Genomic DNA, 21,151 nt, shown 5'->3' with positions numbered 1-21,151 from the left:
ATTGCTTCTAGGAAAAAAAGCTCATTAATTCATCCCCCATTGCTATTGATGGAAAGGAAAGCTGATCTTTCTTCAAGGTAGCAACTCCCATTTTTACAATCGTTTTGTTAATTTCCTTATCTTGAGCAGTGGCCCAGACAGTTCCCAGGTTTCTAATCAGGCATGGCCACCACCAGCCACCAGCCCACTGCTCAGTCAGGCAATAAGGGGAACAAATGCCCAAGGCTACAGCAAGATGAATCTCATCACTTATCAGCCTCCTTACTTCAGCTAGAGGATTCTATAAGCTCCCACTGGATTAGCATAGCTTGATGTAGTAAAAAAAAAAAAACAGACACCTTAATTAGGCCTTGTCAGGTGTGCTCCAGAGACCACCTCTGTTAACTACAGCCACTGAGCAAACAGTCCCATTTCCTTCATCAGCCGAAGATCCCTGCACTGACATTATCGGTGTTTGCTTTTCAAACCAGCACACAGCCAGGCCCGCTGCCACCCGCATCCCCACCGCTCCGACTTCCACAAGCCCTTGATGCTTCCCTCAACCCCCGAACCGAACCCTCAGGACCCTTCCCCACCATCCCCCGCTGCTACCCAGGGCCGGCCGCCCCCTCCTCTCCGCAGCAAAGGGTGTCCGAAACCCCCGGCCTTTGCCAAATGCCTTCGAGAGGCTGGGAAAACTCTGCTTCCCCCCAGTCAGGCTTTTGGGTCGCTTTAACTCGGCACCGAACCCCAACAGCTCCAAAGGGAGGAGATCCGCGGAGGAACCTCCGCTACGGGAAGGAGGAGGCCGCGACCGCCCGCCCCGAGGTCCTGCCCGCTCTTCACACCCCGGATTCCCCACGGGCACCCACCTCCTCCTCTTGCTCCTATCCTTCCCGAACCATGGCAACGGCCCAGGTCCGGTCCGGCCCTTCTGGACGCTGCTCCCGGCACCGCGGCTGAGCCCAGAGGGCAGCGCCGGCCTCTCCTCCGCCGCGGCGGGGAGGTTGGAACCGCAGCACCCGGGCTCCTCCCGGTTCCAGGCGCGGCGAACACGACCCGGCCCCTCACATGGCCCAAATAGAGACCGGCGGCAGCACCGCTCCGCCTTCGGTCCGGGCCGGCCCTGCTCCCCGCCCCGATCGGGGAGGGGCAGGGAGCGGGGCCGGGCCGGACCGAGGGTGGAGCGGGCGGTGGGTCCGGAGGTAGATCCGGATGTTCCAGCCCGGGTAGAGATAAGCGCTCGTTTCTGGGTGAGATGGGGTTTGTTGTGAGGGCTTTACTGCTCTGCTTGCTCTAAGAATGGCTAAAAATAGCAGCGAGCCTCGAGCCGAAAGCTCTTTTGTGTGTTTGTGGGCAATCCGGTCGCTTTTTTTTTTTTTTCTTTTTTTCGGGGGGAAAATGAATTGCCTCCTGGGGGGTCCTTGGGAGCTGACACAGTGTTGCAATGTTTGCCTTGCAAACACTCCGGGGAACCTGTGATCGCTTTTTAAAAAAGGTTTCAAAGACCAAAATAAACCAGGGAAATACAACTCCGCTAATTTTTAAAATTTTTTTTTTTTTTTTTTTTTTTACAAATCTGACTCAGTAACGTCTCTTGTAATCGATTGATTTTTTTCAGTATTCCCAGACAAAAAGAGTCTGTTTGCAGCAATAGAGATAGATTTGCTCTAGTCTGTTTGCTGGGAGCTAGAAAACAGGGAATCGTCCTAAATTTAGCAAGCTGTATTGCATGGGATACCTCCGAGGACCACCTAAGGGCTGCAGGAAGTGGTGTGAATGGTTCAGGAGGTGGCAGCCTGCCATCTGAGTCAGAATGCTATGGGCTCCTCTGCGTGCTGCTGAAGTTACTGGGTTTTTTTTGGAGCTGGACATTAACACTGAGCTTTGACCCCTTCTCATGACTTGTGGTCTTGAGGTACATGTGAAGGTAAGAGCAGGGTTCAACTTGAGTCTTGGCTGAACTTCATTTCCAGCACAGGGCCTTAATTCAATCTAGGCTGGCTAAATGTGGGAGTGCATTCTCCTCACCTACCTTTTAATTAGACATTCAGCCATATTTCTCCTGGCTGTGCTCCTCTTAGGCAGGGGGAAGGTAAGCCAGGAGAAGGGCAGTTCCTGGGTGTATAGGTGTGTTGGATGTCTGGGGAGGCCAGAGGAAGGATATAATGTGATAATTCTTGTCACATTTCACAAGCCTTGCATTCATGTACAACTTGGTTATACTAAGTGCTTACAAGAAAAAAATCCTGCAGCTGCAAGTGGAATGAAATGAAATTGCATAATCCCCAGGGGCCATGAAATGGTCACAGCAGGACATTGAGTGACTTATCATGGGGCAGGGTCGAGTGCTGAACCCAGTGAACTGTTAGAAGAAATTAGTGTAAGGTGAAGGCCAAGGATTTAACCTGCTGAATATTCCCTTGCTACTCCCCCTTTAAGGCCATGCAGTCAAAATCCATGAAGAGGACTTCAGCCAATGCAGGGGAGGGAAATCTGTTGAACTCTGTGGGAAAATGAATGCACGTGAAGTTGTTCCTACGTGCTTCATATCTCTGCAGGACTGAGGCACTAATTTGGGAAGTGTATTTTAGAAGTCCTTGAGGGACAGTTGCTCTGTGCCAGCCATCGTGGTTCATTAAAAAAACACGTTTTCATTGGATTAAATTTATTACTCTAGCTGACCAGAAACACCAGGTAGTTTGTAGATATAGCACAAATATTCTCTTTCACATCCTGCAAGGCAGAAATAAGAGAAGTTAAAGAGATAAATATTTGGGTAGGTTTTTCCAAAGTACTTTCCTTTGACCTGGTCCTGCTCCCATTTAAGACAATTTTCCGATTTCAGCAGAATTTCTTCAGCAATATTCCCTCAAGCATTTTGTGAAAATCTGCCCCTTCAAGCACATCCTGCAGATTACTGTTCAGTTCTTGGGCAGATAGCCAAGCCTTAGGGCCTGTACTCACCCAGAGATCTGTCAATATAGAATCACAGAATCATTTTCAGGGTTGGAAGGGACCTTTAAGATCATCCAGGTCCAACCCTCCTGCCATGGGCTGGGGCATTCAGGTTGCTCAGACCACTGTCCAGCCTTAAGAAACTTCCAGGGATGGGGCTTCCACCACTTCTCTGGGCAACCTGTGCTAGTGTCAATATTGTCAAAATATTGCTCTGCTGCAGAAGGATTCTGACACTGCAGACCAGCTCCAGTGTTCTCTGTTGGCACACAATTGTATGAATCCATCTTTGTGGACAGTTCTGCCAGTTGATCTCCTCTGGTCAGAAGATCCATTCCTCTCTCTTCTGCCATTGCTGAAGATGTTGGTGGAGTGTGCCAGGCAGACTTTAGCTGAAGAGCTAGAAAAGCTGAGCTGGAAATGTCAAAACTGCTAAGAATCAGAGCTCTGTGAACCAGATTCTCCTTTAAAGTAAAAGAATCTACTACACCTACTAAAGTACACCTACTTCATAGGATAGAATAGTTCCAGGTGTGCAAGACGTTCCTGCTCTGACAGAGATCCCTGTTTTTTCCAGGGAGAGGTAGAAATGGGGTGGGTGAGGTACAAGAGCAGCAGGGAAGCTGGAGGAGCTCAGGAATGACAAGTGCTGAAGCAGAACTTTGTGGTGGCTTCTTGCCAGATGAGATCACAGCTCCTATGGAATCTTGTCTCCTTTTATTTCCTTAATATTTGACTTTCTTGCTTCCTTAAGAAGCAGGAATTGTTAACCTTCATTCATGTGCTTTGAATACTGTCTACATCTCAAACAACAATGCAAACAGTGGCAGAGGGGGGTGGCTGACAAATGCCAGCATTTATGGCCTGCAGTGCAATCCCTCTAAGCCTGTTAGGAAAACTAACTGGGGATGGAGCCTGGATTAGAGACTTTTTGAGCTCTCATCCTTGTGAATCTATGCTAAGATTATTAGAAGGGAGGTGGAAGGGGCAGTGACTGTTTTTGTGCTCAGTATTCAGTATTGTTGATTATCTATGGGGTCTGGAAGTGAATGAGCACCCACCTTCTGCAAAATAGGTCCCTTTTGAATGTCTGAAGTTAAGCATCTAAATCCTTCTCCAGAGCATGGATTCTCAGGCTGGTGCAGACTTTGTAGACGTGTGTTATCCCTGACTGACACCTTGCAGCAGGAGACTATACCAAAATAGGGGATCCTATTGCTTTGCATTTGGGCATGTTTAGAGACAGACAGGCAGCAAATGTGCTCTCTGTGCCCTGGGGAGAGGAGGGGAGAGAGAGAATAAACACTCTGCCCGGAAACATGAACGTGCTGTGTGCAGACTCTGCCTGTGGGAATTAAGGAAGACAATGCAGGAGATAGTGAACAATGAGTGCCTGTGATGTCCAGCAACAAAGCCAAAGTAACCCAGTGTGCTGCAGAACAGAGAGAGAGACTGTTAGAAAAGCAGCCTCATGAGGTAGAAACCCTGCCAAGCCTGCTTAGAGGACAATCAACAAGCCATCTTCAGCTGGAAGAGGGCTCAATGTGATGGGGAAGGGAGTAAAAAAGAATGGGATGGAGCAGGGAAAGAGAGGCATCCCCAAGGGGCCTTTTGCAGGAAAAAAGTAGTCAATTCCATTTTAGTCAGTCTCTTCTTCTGAATTCAGATCTCAGCACAGCCAACACAGCACTTTGCACAAGTGAGGCTGGTGAATGAAGTGAAACCTGTGATCAGAAACAGCAGATTGAGGCATTTTGCCTTACATTCAATTGGAAAGGGGCTTGCTGTGAGCTCTGGCACTGCTTCTTTGCCTTTCTGCTTCTTCTGCTAGATGGTAAATGGCCTGCCTTAAGTAATGGGATAAACATAACTCTGGGGCACTTGCATGTGGAAGATAGTCCAGAAATTTCAAATTCTATTTGAAACAACCCACACCACACCAACTGGTTGCCCATTTACCTCTGAGGTACATGTACTACAGACATGACTACGTCTTAATGACAGCACAGGCCAGGAGCACCCCCTTAAAATCACAGTAGCTTTACTGGATGCCACAACTGCCTACAGTAAAAAGTACACATCCCAACACTCCTTTTGCTCATTGTACCCTGTGCTGTAAGCCTGGACACAGGGAGCTAAGCACATGGTCACAGTCTGGGCATGAGAAGTCATTGGAAATGGGGAAGCAGAAAAATTAGTACCTTGCCTTTTTTGATAGGGAGACTGTGAATGGGAAGTGGTAGCAAGCAGGATAATATAGGAAGAGCAGCTATGGATTAGCTCCTGGGAGAGCTGGCTGAGCAGAGGCTCACGGTGCTCCAGGAGCTTCAGAGCTGTGTGGCTCAAGGAGCAGCAACAGAGGAGGAGGTGTCAGAAGCCTGTCTGTGCCCCTAGACAAAAACTAGGAAAAACGCCCTTCGTTGGACTGGGCTGGAAAGAGTGGAACCTGCCAGCTCCTGCAGCGTGGGGCAGCAGCACCCTCTGCTGCTGGCACGCCTGGCTCCAAAGCACCGGTTTATTACAGACCTCCACGTCCTTCCAGAGAGCAGCTCCGGAAAAGCGTCTACGGCAAAGTCCCTCTGCAAATCAAAACCCTGCAGCATGTGGGTGGTTTGCTTGTCGGACACTTTGGTCACGTCAAAATAGTGCTGTTGGGAGAGGAGATGCCAAGGCAGCATCTGCTTGCAGCAGATAATAGCAAGAAGAAGGGACCCTGGCTTTGTGCTGAAAATATTTTGACTGCTGCTGCTCCTCACAACTCCTTTGGCTGATGTTGCTTGATGAACATGGCTTGGTACACACAGCGAGGACGCTGCAGGATAAAGGTCTCCATTCCTCTAGCAGCCTTTCCCAAACATTTAGCCCCACAAGGCTATTTATTTTACTATTGCTGCATAGTATAGGAAAGGGGAACTCAGGCAAGCAACTCTGTGACTCACCCCCTGTAGCAGGAGGAGCCATTCTTGCTCCTGAAGCTCGACGAGCTGCTGGTCTCTTCCAGGACTCCAGCCACCACACAGCGCTTCCAGGGTAGAAGTGTAGCAGGAAGAGCCTTTCTTGCTCCTGAGGCTCCACGAGCTGCTGACCTCTCCATGCCTCACACCAGAGTGAGCTTCCTCTGTGGGTGTGTGTCCCACCTTTATTGGCCCCCTGGTAATAGGGGGCCTGCCCTAACCAGGCACAGGTGGACTCACACCCACTCTTTGGCAACTCGAGGCACCTGGTTTATCTTGTTTCTCTACAACCCCACAGTGAATCAGTGGCAGAGTCCTGCTCCTTCAGCTTTCTCCTGCTAAGCCACAGGCCAGAGATTCTCATCCTGGAAGGAGTCCTGACTCCTGCTATCCCTTAGCAATCCTGCCATGGGGTGCACAGCCATGATGCTGCATCCCTAAGGAAGCTGTGGGATAATGCAGGATCCATACAGTCAGATTAATCCTAGTCACATGTTTCTTCCATCTCTTTTGCCAAGGACTTTTTGCTTTTCCCAAATCAAGCTGCTTCACTTCAGTCAGGTCTATCCCACAAGCACACTTCCAAATGGGATGTTTACACCTCAGACAGACACAAGGTACCTGGGCTCTTCCTCCGACCTCTTCCCCATCCCTGACTGCAGGTTGCTTTCTTCCCTAGCCCCTGACCCAACTTCTCCCCTTCTCATGGGGAAACAAGCTGAACTTGGAACCAGCTGCAGCTCCAGCCAGAGTCACATTATTTGAGCTCCCATTCTGCTCCCCCATCTCAGGATCTCCCTCTCTGTGAGCAGCCAGGGTGAACCTCCCCAAACCTTCAACCTCAGAGTGCTGTGCCAGCCCATGAAATATGCTCATGTAAAAAAAACCAAAGCATAGGGGAAAAAAAAGAAAAAAAAGGAAGGGGAAAAAAAAAAAAAAAGCCTGAATCCAGTTAAAAATAGGCTCGGATCTACAGTAAGGAACCCACTTAACTGTATTTGTACACAAAACCCAGATTGTCTGGGGGGTAAGGAGATGCCTACAAAAAAGGAGCCCTGTTTAAGGAAAAAATGAGGTGATGTCTGGTCACAGCACCACCAAGACGGCTCCTGCGGGAAATTCCTCTCCATGGAGCAGTCTGGCAGAGCAGAGCCAGCGGGTCCCGCCGCAGGGAGCAGCTGGAGGGCAGAGCTCTGGCAGGGGCTGCAGTGGTGCTCGCAGGACCTGGTGCTGCATTGCTACAGGAGATGGAGCCAGCTCTCTGCAGGGTGAGCAGCTGGAAGGCACTGGATCGATTCCCATTCCCCAAAGATACTTTACAAGGCATCCTGTTTCGGGATAGCTCTGGCTCCCGAAATGTCCTCCTTTTCACTCCCTCCCCTCCAACTCCTTTCTTGCCCCTTTTCAGGCAATCGCCCCGTTTTCAGTCATCTGTTTGGGGAAAGGAAGGCAATCAACAAAATCCCTACTAAAGCAGGCAATGAATCCAGAGGCACAATTCCTACTAAGGACTGCCCTGAGCTGTGGGCAAAGGAGAAATCAAGCACAGAACCAAAAAGCTTTGAAGCATTGACACTGAAAGTTTTGCTTCTTTTACCACCACTGCCTCTGCTCCATGGGTTTGGTGAAAATTCACTAATCCTGCATCTATAGAACTGCAACTCAGGGAGATAATGGGGATCAGTGGAGACTTTCCCAGTGCCTGGTGGTTTCAGGACCCTGTCCATCTTCTCACCTTAAAGGGTCTCTGGCTGTTCATCTGTTTTGATAAATCCTGGCTTTGTTTGGACAATATACAAAAAGGAGTCACAGTGCACATTTAAATGCTGGCTTCACACCACAGAAAATTCAACATTGTCCTCTGTGCAAACAGAAATTTAAAAATTCACTCACCAAGAGGTCAGGAATAAAACCAGAATGACCACCAGTCTTTGAAAAAAATTAAAAGACTTTTTATTAAAAATATTTATTTCTTATAAATACAATTCTCAGTTCATTACAGAACATGGAAGGAATCACAAAACTTTACTCATGGGAAAATAAGATTTTACATCTTGATTTATAAAAGGTTCAAGTGAAAAATTAATTACTTCCAGTGTCAGTTTTCTGTAAAACATCCATATAATCATATCACTGAATTCTAGAAATGCCCTTGCCATTTAAAAAATAATAAAATAGGTATCAATAAAACAGACTGTAAGAATTTACTCCATGGAGTTGCTTTTGCAAAGAAAGGTTAATACAAGCTCTCAAAAAGGTGCACACCTGCTATTAATAGCTTGCAGAAAATAAAAATAGCACTGCTTCCTTGGCCCAAAGCCCACTGGATTTCTACAGTTCTTCCTCATCAGATTTGTTGCTCATTTAACCCTTCTTCCCATCCACAGTCATTCTCTTGCAAGTCACAGATTTTATCTATTTAAAAATACTTGGTTTTCATTTGGCAAATGTTCAGCATTACAGAGTTGAACAGGAATTGTCTTTGTTAAAAGAAAACACAGTTCTAAAAAAAACCCTTATAGCCCAAACACACACTTATTTAAAAGTGCAAATAGACCTCTCTAAAGTCAGTGTTTAATTCAAGAGGTGACAGATAAATACTAACAAGAAAGTGTGGAGAAATAAGAAAACATCAATGCCAGTCATCTATAAAGCAGTAATGAATTCTGTCATTCATAACAGCATGTTTATTCTTACATAGGTCAAGTTTTCATTAAAACTTGTTCCCTCACACCAAATACAAAAGAACTGGAATGAAGTTTTATGATGCTTGGATTTATGGACATACCAGACCTAAAACATTTTCCTCTGCACAGCTGTTTCAGCCACTGTGGTAACTTCGGAGCCAGGATTTGCTAGTACTCAACTGTGAAGAGAGTTATTCCAGTTAACTCCTCTTATTCCAGACTCCACATTCTACATATTCATTGACAAGCAAGTCCTGCAGCAAGGAACCTGCAGTGCTCACCTTCCTCCTGCTTTTCTCTGCTTTTTCCTTCCCCTGTGATTTATTTTCACCCTTTGCTGTTTGTTCTGGTAGCTAAGCCTGCCTGTAACCATGAAAGAGGCAGGAGCAAGGGTGGATGAAAGAGGGAGAAAAGCCAGCCCAGTCATCAGACCAGAGCAGGCAAGGCACTTCCACAACTCCCCTCCTTCCCCAAGTGGAAGCAAAGTAGAAGCACATCAGAACAACTCAGCTCAGTTTAGTCAAACACAGAATGTAACATCCAGCTTTTCTGGACCATCTGCAAGGTGAGGGAGGGCATCTGCAAGAAGTCACAGCCAGTCCCTGAGAATTTGGCCTTTTCCTGCTGCACAAAGCTTCTGCCAGGTTATGTTCTCCCTGATGGAGAGAACATAACCATACTGCTGAGGTACCCATCAGCAGTTACCTCATTGCTGATGGGTAACAGGCTCCCTGGAGCTCACTTGGTGCATTAGGAGAGGAAAATTTCTGCATCAGGATAAGCATTGTGCTGCAAGGCAGGAACTGGGAAACCTGGGCACACAGGCTGAACACACCTGCCCACCTTGCTTCATCTGCTGTCAGACCAGAGCACCTATTTGTACCAGGATCTGCATCTTCATCACTAGGATTCAGCAGATCCCTGTGCAGGGAAGGATCTGAAGCCTACTGCCCAGCTTTCCAAAGGGAAGTCTCTCTCCTTCCCTATACTTCAGGCTCCCAGGTCCCTAAGGGCTCACCAGGTCCAGCTCCTGAGAATTGCATTTTCCCTTTGTGAGGCTGCAGGGCTGTGAATGGTGACCAAGCCTGGCACAGCCCCAGACCAGCCCTGCTGAAAGAGTAGCATTCAACTGGGCCACCTCAGACCCACCATCCCCACCTGGTCAGCCACACACAGCTACTTCCCTGCAGAAACAGGGCCAGCATTGATAAGAGAAAAATCCCCTTGAAAGTGGCCCCTATTCCTATGAGGAATCCCTGCTGGTGGCAGCCAGCATCCATGCTCTGCCTTCCTGCTGCAGCTCTGTCCTATCCTGGTGCCACCCTGGGTGAGTGAGAATGCCTCTAATCTTCACGTGGACCATCAGCCCCAATTCTCACGTCTTGCGCTCAGCAAAAGCTGCATTCTGGTGCAGTGCTGTGCTAAATTGCCCATTAGAAAAAATCAGGAAGCATTTGGGAGTATCATGAAAGCAGAGACACCCATTGTGCAGTGTTCTGGGAAGATGAGAATTAGGAAGGGAGGAATAGTGACTTTAAGAAGCATCAGATGTCTCCAACCCTTCCTGGGAACAACTGCACTATAAACTTCTATAACCACTTAACAGTGTCCTGCCAAAACAGAGGTGCAGTTCTCTAGGTCCATGTGCCCAAGAGATATGTACAGAGAAAATTCCCTCCCCATGAAAGTCCTTGAGCTGAGACCCCACTGACACCACCTGAAGACACTGCAGCTACCTTCATGTGTGCTGTAATGGATACCTAGTTTATAAAGCTAAAGTTTATTAAGTTTATACAAATGGTTTACAAAGCTGCCTCCTGGAGAAATTTTAGAAGCCACCGAATGAGGCTGCAAGCTTCAATCCTGAGAACAGAAAAATTCATTTCAGAGAGTTCGAGAAAAATGGTTAAAGAAAATATTTCTTTGCTAGCTAAACCCAAACAACTCCTCTGAAGTTCCCTCAATAATTATTGCACTGCAGGCAAATAACAGCTCTGTGCACTGCCATATGGCTTACCTCCTCCCCATTCTTCCAACAGCCTAAATTGTGATGTTGAGGAGGAATTGTGATTCTTCCTCCTTTCCCTGTGGTACCCACTTAATGAAAACAGCAAATTACTGCTTATAAACTCAGCCTCTGCTGCTGGGCAATTTGCAAAGCCTCAGGACTGCAGTGAGCTCTCAAATCAGTGGCAGCATTGAGGGGCCACATGCCACAAAGCAAACAGGCAGCAGTGCTTTCAGGAGAGCGTGGCCAGGGTCACAGCTGCCTGATACCAACACGGGCTGCACACATGAGACTACAGCCCCCTCTGCACAGAACCATCATTGTACTGTGGCAATGACTGTCACAGTCAGGCTGAGCGGGGCAGACTGAGGATGAAGATGTTATTAATGTCTTCTAGCCTGAGAATTTCAAAAGTAAAAATGCAAAAATTGGCAGGTAGTTAATTTACAAGTCTCCTGTCATGCCTGCGAGGTAGTTAAGTGCTAATAACCACAAAGGTCTGACAGGGAAAACTGAGGTGCTTCAAGGTGAGGTAATTTGTCCAAAGTCACAGTCAGAATCCCTGGCAGAGCCAGAAATGCTGCACTGGGCTCTTGGCTCCTACTTAGCTCTGAACACTGAGCCCAGCTCCTTTCTGGGCTCAAATGTCAGAGGCACCACAGACCACAGATTTCCCAGAAGGGTAGAAGAGTCTGTCAGAGATGAAGCTGCTGCTGGCAACAGGAAAACATGGACATTGCATAGGAAAATCCAGGCTATGAGGGCCAGGCAGACAAGAGAGGAGGCACACTGTGAAGGTGTCACCCAAGCAGAGCTTCATAATCCATGTACCACACCAGCTGTCCAGAGCTGGGGCTGACACCAGAGATGGGCCATTTCCTTGGCTCATGGCCCACTCTGCTGAGCAGGGTGGTGATGTTGTGCTTACCCTTCCCCAAAACCAGGACAAACACCAGCCTGGCCTTGTTGATAAGGGGTAGGCTAAGGCTCATCCTTTGGTGAGGTTTGACAGGGCTTTCAGTCAGCACCACAGTCTGAGCCCCTTCCAAACCAGTTTCAGAGTGAGGGAAGAGCGAGGCAGTGTGCCCATCGGTGCCCATCCCCAGCAACACCAGGTCAAAGCTGGCATTGGCCACCAGGGCCATGATCTCCTTGGCATAGAGCTCTGTGCCTCTGTCCTCTTCCACACAGAGCCGCTGGTTCAGGTGCACAGGCATGGGGTGGATGTTGAAGTAGGGCACCCTGACCCTCTGGAGGAGGTGCTTGTGCAAAGTGAAGAAGTTGGACTCGGTGTCAGCGAGAGGGACACAACGTTCATCTACCAGCCAGATGTGGGTGTCTTTCCAGGGGAAGGCATAGTGGTGCCTTGCCAGCTGCTGGAAAAGGACCACAGGGCTTGAGCCACCTGAGAGGGCCAGGTGGAACTGCCCAGTCTGCACCACGGTCCTGCTTGCTGTCTTCTCAATGTCAGAAGCCAGCTGGGAAATCAGGTCCTCAGACCATGCTGAGACCAGGGGATTTTGACGAAATTTGGACTGAATTGTCCTGTAATCATTTGGCATCAGCCTGCTGGGGTTCAGCAGTTCCAATGGCTCTGCCAGTGTGAATGCCACTTCCCCACTCATCATTTCAAAGTCCAAGAGGTGCTGGTTCTCCACACCCCCAGGGTAGAGGCGCAGGGGCAGGTGGGAAATGCTACTCAGCAGTGGTGTCCAGAAGGCCCAGGAGGCCAGCAAGTTCTCAGTGGTAATGAAGAAGTCCTTCCTTCCATGGTAGATGTTGGAGATGAGGACAGAATATGCATCTCTCTCTTTCACAGGGCTGTACATGTAGTAATCAGACAAAGGTTGTCCAAAAATGTGCAGGTCTGACTGACCCTCTGCTTCTCTCCAAGTGTCCTTTGGCATGATGGGCCTGAAAAGATTTCTGCTCACCAGCACTGCAGGGGTGTTGAGTGCACCGTGCCCAATGTAGAAGATGATCTGCTTGGCTTTACACTGGCTGTGCTCTGCATCCCTCAGAGTCTCCCTCTGGGGGCAGTAGGCCCGGTTCTTGAAGAGAACTCGGACATAACCCACCCGTTCATCCAGAGCTTTCCCAGAAGTGAGGAGGAAAGGGACTCCTTCCCATCGTGGGTTGTCACTGTGAATCAGCACACCTGAAACGACAGTCAGCTCAGCCACCAAATGAAAAATGAACAGCAAGCAGATTTGAGGGGATCTCTATCACCCACCCATCATTCTCCTTAACTCCTGGACATCTTAGCATCACTGTCTCACATTAAGCTCTTTCATAACATCACTGGACTAACTGCTCTCCAACTACCCTGCTGTGCTTCCTCCCAGGTATCCTACTTGATTATCTCCTTTCATCTTGCAGGAAACCAGTTTCTGAGCACAGATATCATGCAGACAAAATCTTCAGTGTTCAGAAAACAGCATGGCCAGAGAAGACCCTGTGGTCTGCTAATCACAGAGAACTGCCAATGCCTTAGCCCTCAGATGAAAGAGCAAGTCAGCTTCATGAAAAGGCAGAGTAGTCTGCAGGCCACTTCTGAAAACAAAGCAGAAATCTTACCAAGAATAATGGGACCTGGCTCCTATGTAGTGCTTCCCATTCAGAGGACAGTTAGCTAACTAACATGACAGTATTGTTACAGCTCCCAGTTACCATGCTGGTGGGTACCTGGAGACATCCCTGGGTCAGCAGTGAAGTCCAGAGTCATGGAGCTGGTATCACCATGCAAGGCAACTCCTGCACACCTCAGCTCCAGACTACACCCCTCTCCAGGGCCCAGCCCAAACTCTCACCTGCAAAGGTTGGTGTTGTGCTGATGTAGTCTTGTGCCTTCTGCAGCTCCTCCTGTACTTGGCTGGTATATGCCTGGTACTGACCCAACACAACACTCTTTTTCTCCAGGCCCTGCAAGGACTGGAAGGCCTTCAGCTTGCACTGCAAAACCTCTTCAGCTCTGCTGACATTGTCTGGGAGCTCCATGGTCAGGAACATCAAGGCCTCTGTGAGGTGGTTCTGCAGCACATCCCGGATGACTCCATACTGCTCATAGAAACTGATGCGGCCTGAGGGCAAAAGGGAGGTAAGAGACTGGGAAACTGATGTGGTTATCTTGCAGCCTCAGCCTCTGCATGTGTAAGACACGTTTCAAGGAGAACAAAGGGCACAAGTCCTAACTGGTTTGCACCAAGGTCCTCTTCTCCTGGCTTAACAATTGAAGCTCTCCAGCTTAAAGAAGTTGTGGATGTCCCATCATCCAGCAGCCCCACAGCTACACACCACATCCACAGAACAGCTGAAGCTGGGCCCCGAATGAGCACTGCTCATGCTTTTCCCCTGGTTTTCATGCCCTCCAAGACAAAATTCATGTACAAAGCCTTGCTTATATTTCTCTGCCTGACTTCTCATGCGGGTGGGAGCAGGGGAACAAGGACAATGCACTGTTAAAGAAAGTGACTCAAACCACTGCCTTTCTGTAGTCCCCAGCAGCAGGCTGAACACTGCAGACTACATCACAGCCATAGGCTTCCCCTATTGATTGATAACATTTATCTCCCTTGCTCTAATCCAAAGGCACATTCATTAATGTAATCAATGCTGCAGACTTAGTGGGAGCAAGCCTGCCAGCTGAACTGCACAGAGGACCAAAAAAAAAAAAAAAAAAGACATCAAATGAAAGTTGCTCAGAGCAGGGAGGGTGCAGGGTATAGCTGGGGCTACACACAGACAACACTGTTCTCCCTCAATCCCTCTGCAGTGCATCCCCCTCCCACAGATAGGCCCAGGCAAGGTCTGAGCTGCCAAACCAAAAAGACTACTCCAAGTTTAATAAAGTTGCCTTCACTGAGTTTGTGATGGCTGAGGAAGAAAGGGAGGGAAGAGAAAAAGAGAAGAGGAGGTAAAGTGAGTGGAGCAGCACTCCTGATGTTGCAGAACTGAGGGCGCCTGACATCCCAAGAAGTGCTGTGGGTGGCAGTCCAGCCCTGAGTGCTTTATGCTGAGCACTGCAGAGTGGATGCTGCAGCACTGCAGGGAGAGATTGCAGCCGTGTCCTTCAGCAGGAGACCCATGCTAGCAGCCCTGGGCTCTGCAATCCTCTTACTACAGAGAGGAAGGGAAAGAAACAGGCACAGACTTTCCTAAGTAGCTGGACTGAGACCGACTTGCCAAATGAGCAAAAGATGCAAAAGTATCTTCCAAATAGTGCAAATGTATGCTCAGTGTGAGCTTGATAGCTAACAGGACAGGAATGCAAAAGGATTGATAATTACAACAACCAGATTATTGCAGCACTGAACTGAAGTGGCCTTAGACTGCACTGATTCCAAACCCGAGCAAAGTACCATTCATCTGCTCCTTTTTGTTTCTGCGCCAGCACCACCCCAAGGGCCACCTTCCCATAATCAGTAAACCTGCCCAGGTCTCCTTTTTCACAGCTCTGCACACTTGCCTCACCAACCTTTAGCATCCACAGTTTCTTTCAAGACAATCTCCACTCTTTCTACATGGTGTCGGTTCCAAATTGGATCCAGAAACCGTCGGTTCTGATGTCGAAAAGGCAGGATATGGGCTACAGCCTGTGAAGGGAAAAACCAAAGACCCAACAAAAACTCACTGGATTTCCACAGTACCTCTGCCTCGCTGCTCCATTCAGCACTGGGATGCAGCCAGCTCTGGAGTGGCAGCAGACATATGACACAGCAGAGAACCAGAGAAGAGAAAATCAGCAAGAGAGCCTGCAGGGATGCACACTGGGGTCTGTAATGACTGTACAGAGCAGACGTTAAAGGTCCTTGTGAGGCATTTTGAGGTTTCATGTGAAAAAGGCTGAATTACAAACTGCAAGGCACTCAGTTGATGTCTATCAAAGGACAAAAGGCTGAGTCAGACCATCCTAGGACTAACATGCAGTTCCAAAGTGCTGAAATACATCAGATCAGATGCTTACACCACCAAAGCCACCTGCAATTTTGGGCATCAAAACAAAACAAAATAAAACACCCACGTTAGTAGAGATGCTCTCCTTGCAGCTTGACATGCAACCTTCTGAGTAAAATCTGGCCATAGTGGCATGGCTGGAACAGGCTACTTTCAAAATGTAGCATCACATTCCTCTAAAACAAGGACAGCATGTCCTTGAACACATTCCCCTGGGACAATGCAGCTCCACATCCCAAGCTGTCCCTGCAGCAGCTGATCTTCCATGCCCTGACTAGAGCACACAGCAGGAAGAAACCTTCTAAACACCCCACAAAACTAACATACCATTAGCTCCATATCATATCAAATTAAAACCTGCTTCTAGAAGCCAGGGCTAAGCAAAGAGATCTGTGTGTAATGAGATGGGAGAACTGTGAGAGGGAAAGGGCGCTGCTTATTCAGCGAAACCAAAGCTCTGACCTTGGCGAGAAGACCAGATGAATTCTGCATCTCTCCTTCATGCACACACAGAGTTCACCCCTATGCACCCTGGCTTCCCTCTGGAGAGGGGACCCTCCTCACTCTAAAGGGAGAAAGGCCTGCTTTGGTCTGCATATTTCCTCTGCTCTGTAAGAGGATGGAGAACAGCACAGCACAAGAATAACAGAAATCCATAAGTAAATGGAGGCTTGGGAGCACACTCAGCGACTGCCTGGATTTGAGAGGGAAACAAAACTTTCCTTAGATGCAGAGCTGACACCCAACACTCTGCCAGCCACTAAGTCCCTCAGCCTGGCAGGAGGCTGAGCACTGCAAACTGCTCACCTGTTTGCCAAGGTAGTGGTCCACCCGGTACATCTCCTCTTCCCTGAAGAAGCCTGACAGCTCTGCAGCTAGCTGCTGGGCTGACTCCAGGTCATGGCCAAAAGGTTTCTCCAGCACCACACGCAACCAGGCTCCTGGAGGGGGTCTGCAGCTGCTGTTGATGTGGTGGGCAATCTCTGTGTAAGCAAATGGTGGTACTGAGAAGTAGAAGATCCTTCCAGCCTCCTTCAGCCCCTCCTGGTGAAGCAGTGTCTCAATCTCTCTGTTCAGCACAGTGTAATTTTCAGCAGTCTTCAGCTGGTGATATTGACTCAGCTTCAGAAATTGGTCCTTGAGCACAGCACATCTGTTGGGAGATTCATCTGGGGGACAGGCCAGCTTCTTCAGCACATCAAACATCAGCCTCTGCCCTGGCTCCACAGCTGTCAGTGCAGCCCCATGAAAGGTGAAGCTGTAGCCACTGCTCACTTGGTCCATGTAGAGTTGGAATAGACCCTGCCACAAATACTTCTTGGCCAAATCACCTGTGGCTCCCAGCAAGACTACTGAGATGTGGCCCTGGGATGCTTCAGCCAGTGGTGGCAGGGCTCCCATGAACAACACTGTACACAGGACTCTTCTCAGCATCTTGGGACAGAAGGGGTGTCCCAGGAACACTAGAGGACAGGATTAGAAAAGAAAATCTGTCAATCCATTTTATAATACTGCAAAAAGAATGCAAGTTATCCGTGTTTCCTTGGCTGAACAGTCAGGGATTTCTGCTTGGATCCTCCACCAATAGTCTTTCCTCCCCTCAGTGATTTAAAGCATGGTAGTAACTGGGGCTCTTGGTAAGACTTCAGCCTCCAGTGCAAACCAAGAAGTAGAAGACATCATGTTTAGATGGTGAAACTGAAATCCATTTCTAGTACAAATTTCAGACCTGGCTACAAACAACCCTGTGTGCCTGCAAATTAAGTACTGCTTGAAACTATCTCCTGTTTGGGACTTTGCTCTGGTGGTATTATGCTGTCCTGGCATTAATTCATGTCAATATTGTCACAGCAGCTCAGAGATGAGCCTGACCACTGGCGGTTCCAGCACAGAGGCTCTTCTCTAACATACTGCACTTTACTGACTCATGTGCACCATGGCTCTCATGAACAGAGCTGAATTAGGTTCTAATGAGCTACTGGGAGACAAATGGTCTGATAAAACAACACGGAAAGAAGTTTAATCCTCAAAATTGAGTCTAGACATGCTGCCAGTCTAGATGCTGCCTCATGATGGTTGCGTTTGCGCCAGGTGACAATGTGGGGCTTGTGTTCTGCCTCATGCAGCTTTCCATCATTAAAAAGTGCATGTCAGCACCCGTTCTGGTCGTCTCCACTTCAAACCACTGCAGCCAGTAGCAGCTGGTTACCCTCACCAAAAAGCCCTTTTGCTCATTTTTAATTATTCCTATTTCTCTAATCCAAAATACAAGGCCTGGTCCTTGCTCCCCTTGAGTGGCAGAGGGATGAAACACAGATGTTGTCCTAGCTCTTGACTCACTCTACCCCTGAAAAGCTCCCAGAAAAAGTTACATCATTAAATCAACACAAGATCTAAATCAGTTAAAGAATGAGGATAACTAAATAAAAACAAGAAACTTATTAATATCTCTACCTGCAGCTCAAACCATTTTTTATAAATCTCCTATTTCTCTCCCTCAGCAGACTCACCTGAGTGACACAGGAGCTTTACAGAGTCTTCAAGTGGCAGAAGTAGCTGGAAACTTGACTTCACAGTGCCTGCAGAGCTCAGATCTCTCTTCTGTGACTGAGCACAGGGCAGACTTTCCGATCAACAGTCAGGTGAGCAAGCAAGATAAGGCAGGTTGTTCCCTTTCTGGTAAATGGGAGGAAAGACCCAGTTACAGAAGAGAAAAAATGAACATGCCTCTGCCAGCAACATCCCAGCACATCCCAGTTCTCAGCTCATACATGGTGGCTAAACCTTCTGAGCAGGCAAACCCCACTCCTGCTCCTCTGCTTTGTATGTGAGCTCAGACAGATGCTGCAGCTCTCCAGCTGAGACCTTAGTGTGCCTCCCCAGGAGCAGTCCCCCCACTCCACCTCTCAGAAGAAAGGGCCTCCCAAGACTACAACCCTGATGCAGTGAGATGGGGCAGTTTCAGTGAGCCCCCCCCTAGGACAGCAGGACAGCACTTGTGTGATGCTGCTGTGTTTTCTGGGCACCCAGGCTCTCCTCTCAAAGATCAGCTTGCACAGAGACTCCTTGGCTTTCCTTTCCTATTTCCTGCATGAAAATCACCATGCAGCTGAGCACCAGGTAGTCAACCATAACAGAAGCCCACTACTCTGCCATGGTGCAAGGACACAGCCTCAGTGCTGCCAACAGGGCACGACATTAGTCAGAGACAGCAGCATCCATTGCTCTTCTCTGGAGAGCTTCAATAAGATAGATCATAGTCTGTAAATCTAACTTGTGCCTAACAGCTTTCTGTTGTGACTGTCTCCCTTCCTGTTGTGCTATTTAAGTTCCATGTACCCACTTAAGGAGTGCAGCAAATAGTGCTGGCACTTGCAGGGGGACAGAAATATGGCTCCTAACATTTTGCCAGCTGGGTGAGTAATTGTATTTCAAGCAGAGTTTGGGTTTTCCTTCCCCCACTACTGGGTTATAATGCAGAAGATAAAGCACCTCAGTGCCATAAAGTAATATTTACATTTGCTTGAGCAAACTATGTTCCAGGAACCTAGAGAAGTTTGACTTGCTGCTTGCTACACCCTGGCAGGCCTGAAGTTACTGTGATGTTGTTCAGAAACCATAGCTGTAGAGCAGGTACCTACTATGGAATGGGATGGGTTTGGGTGGGTCATTCTTTTCCACGTACATAAGGAGCTGAGTGAATTAGCCAAGGAGTTTCCTGGCAGATGCAGCTACACAGTCACAAGTATTTCCAAACCAACCAAAAACCTGTTTCACAACACTCCCAATTGCAAAATATTGTGCTACACTGCCCAAAATATGCACAGAAAATCCAGGGATGTTTGTTTACTGCTTTCATAGCTGATAATCACCACTGCTCACATTAAAAATAAACCTTTAAAAATCCCCCAGCCAGCCAGATCAAAGTTACTCAGTCAGGCTTCAGGAAAAGACTCCTGGGCCCAATCCATATGAAACATTAAGAGCTTAACCCAGCAGAAAGTGTGAGACTGCATTGCCTGGTATTGTCATGGGAGTTCCAGTTTCATAGGAGCTTCTTTCAGGTATAGTAAGTTCCCCTCCTGTACTGAACAAATGAAAAACTATGTTTTTGTTACTACTGCATCCCCAATGAAAAATAACAAAGAGTTGCCTGGCCAAGTGCATTGTGGCCTGGGGTTCCTCAAAAGCTAACACGAAGGAAAGAGTTCAACATTCCTTGAGAATAGGGAAAAACATACTGGTCTTCTGAATATGCAAACATGAGAGCAGGAATGACCCCATCATCAGAGGCTTCGTGTGGAGACACATTAAAAGCAAACTGAGATGCAGGAATTAGTGTTTGGCCTTTCCTGTTACCCATCCAAGGCAGCACTGATACACAGCCTCACTCCTAAAAAGCGAGCTCTGGCCCCGGTAGCTCAGTTTCCGAAGCCTTGGAAAAGTAGGAGAACAGAGGTACAGGGAGAAAAATAACTACGGTGGGTAGGCACCATCTCAGCCACACAGACACCAAAACCAAGCGATGAAATCTCTCGTGTCTGTACCTCGCTCCTACAGCCAACCTGCGCCAGGAGGGACCCCAGGCTCAACATCCACCTTCCCCATACATGTCCGCTGGCGAGTTCCTCCCGGTTTCCCGAGTTCTGGGGAGTGCTTCCTAGCACTCGGTGAACATCCCTTCTCCCCGACAGAGGTAGAGAGGCAGGAGGGAGAGGGACGCGCAGAGCCCGGCGGGGGTGGGAAGCGGGATGGACAGGGGTAGGCGTGCGATGGAGCGGGGCCGGGCACCCCGCGCTCCCGGAAAACGCCTCTGCCCTTCGCTTCTCCGGGCACAGCCCTCCCCGGGCTCCCTCGCCGGGGCACCAGGGAGCGCGGAGCCCCCGCCGGCCCGGGGAGCGGGGAAGCGCAGAACGCCCTCGGCCCCGGCTGAGCAGCGGGGAGGCCGCTGCGGTGCTCTGCCCGGGAGAAGGCCGCTTTTTGCCGGCTGCCCACACGTAGCCGCAGCCCGGGACGCCGCGCAGAGACCGGTCCATCCTCCGAACCCCCCGCCCGTCCCTACCGCCGCCCCCCACTCACCTCCCTCCCACCCCGGGCCCGCCGGTGGGGCGGTGGCAGAGGCTGCGGGCGGGCCCGGCACAAGTTCCCCTCCCGCCGGGCCGCTCCTCCCACCCCACGTTGACTCTGCGGTTGGCGTCGTTTATTGCCGGACAGGGACGGTCGGGAGGGGCGAAAATCGCGGGGCAAAGAGGGGAGTGGGGGCAGGTCTCTGGGGGCCCTCCCTCTGTGGAAAACAGACACCCTCGCCCAGCCCCAGCTGAGCACCCTCGCTGTGACTGTGACTGTGTCCTGGGCACTGAGGCTGACACCCTGTTGACGCCCGTGGTTTGCATCAGACGTGTCCCTGTGGATGGGTGCACGGTGGCTTCTCTTGGGCTGTGGAGGTTTGCAATGCACTGTTACACTAAAACCTTTTCTGAGGTCCGGACTTCCAGTAACTGCCGGAAAGTTTCTCTATTTTCCGCCGTTGCCTTGGCTGGTGTCATTTATATCCAGATGTATCTCTGTGTGTCTGTTTGCCTACTGATCTTGCCTTGCTCTGTGTCCAAATT

General features: G+C 49.1%; 1 protein-coding gene across 3 annotated transcripts; it reads right to left on the bottom strand.

Annotated features, from left to right (window-relative positions):
• Window positions 1–7,826: 7,826 nt before the first annotated feature.
• On the bottom strand, window positions 7,827–20,721 carry H6PD (hexose-6-phosphate dehydrogenase/glucose 1-dehydrogenase). Of its 3 annotated transcripts, none has more exons than XM_030463525.1 (6): window positions 20,619–20,721; window positions 18,050–18,215; window positions 16,347–17,002; window positions 15,061–15,178; window positions 13,397–13,666; window positions 7,827–12,744 (listed from the first exon to the last, which is right to left on the bottom strand). In XM_030463525.1, exons 3-6 carry the CDS (start codon window positions 16,971–16,973, stop codon window positions 11,387–11,389), a joined length of 2,373 nt encoding a protein of 790 aa, XP_030319385.1. In that variant the 5' UTR covers window positions 16,974–17,002; window positions 18,050–18,215; window positions 20,619–20,721; the 3' UTR covers window positions 7,827–11,386. The 3 variants fall into 3 exon arrangements, with proteins under 3 accessions (XP_030319385.1, XP_030319383.1, XP_030319384.1); XM_030463523.1 differs by lacking the exon at window positions 20,619–20,721 and adding an exon at window positions 20,087–20,291 and having other exon boundaries at window positions 7,907–12,744; XM_030463524.1 differs by lacking the exon at window positions 20,619–20,721 and adding an exon at window positions 19,849–19,949 and having other exon boundaries at window positions 7,907–12,744.
• Between the last annotated feature and the right edge of the window lie 430 nt (window positions 20,722–21,151).

This window comes from Calypte anna, chromosome 21 (assembly GCF_003957555.1).
Source record: "Calypte anna isolate BGI_N300 chromosome 21, bCalAnn1_v1.p, whole genome shotgun sequence".
Lineage (NCBI taxonomy): Eukaryota > Metazoa > Chordata > Aves > Apodiformes > Trochilidae > Calypte > Calypte anna.
This window is presented reverse-complemented; position numbering and strand designations above follow the sequence as displayed.

Coding starts and splice junctions, on each gene's coding strand:
- H6PD (XM_030463525.1), bottom strand. CDS start 16,973: ATGCTGAGAAGAGTCCTGTGTACAGTGTTGTTCATGGGAGCCCTGCCA. Junction 15,179..16,346: donor ACCACTACCTTGGCAAACAG/GTGAGCAGTTTG, acceptor TTCCCTTCACAG/GCTGTAGCCCATATCCTGCC. Junction 13,667..15,060: donor AGAAACTGTGGATGCTAAAG/GTTGGTGAGGCA, acceptor TTTTGCCCTCAG/GCCGCATCAGTTTCTATGAG.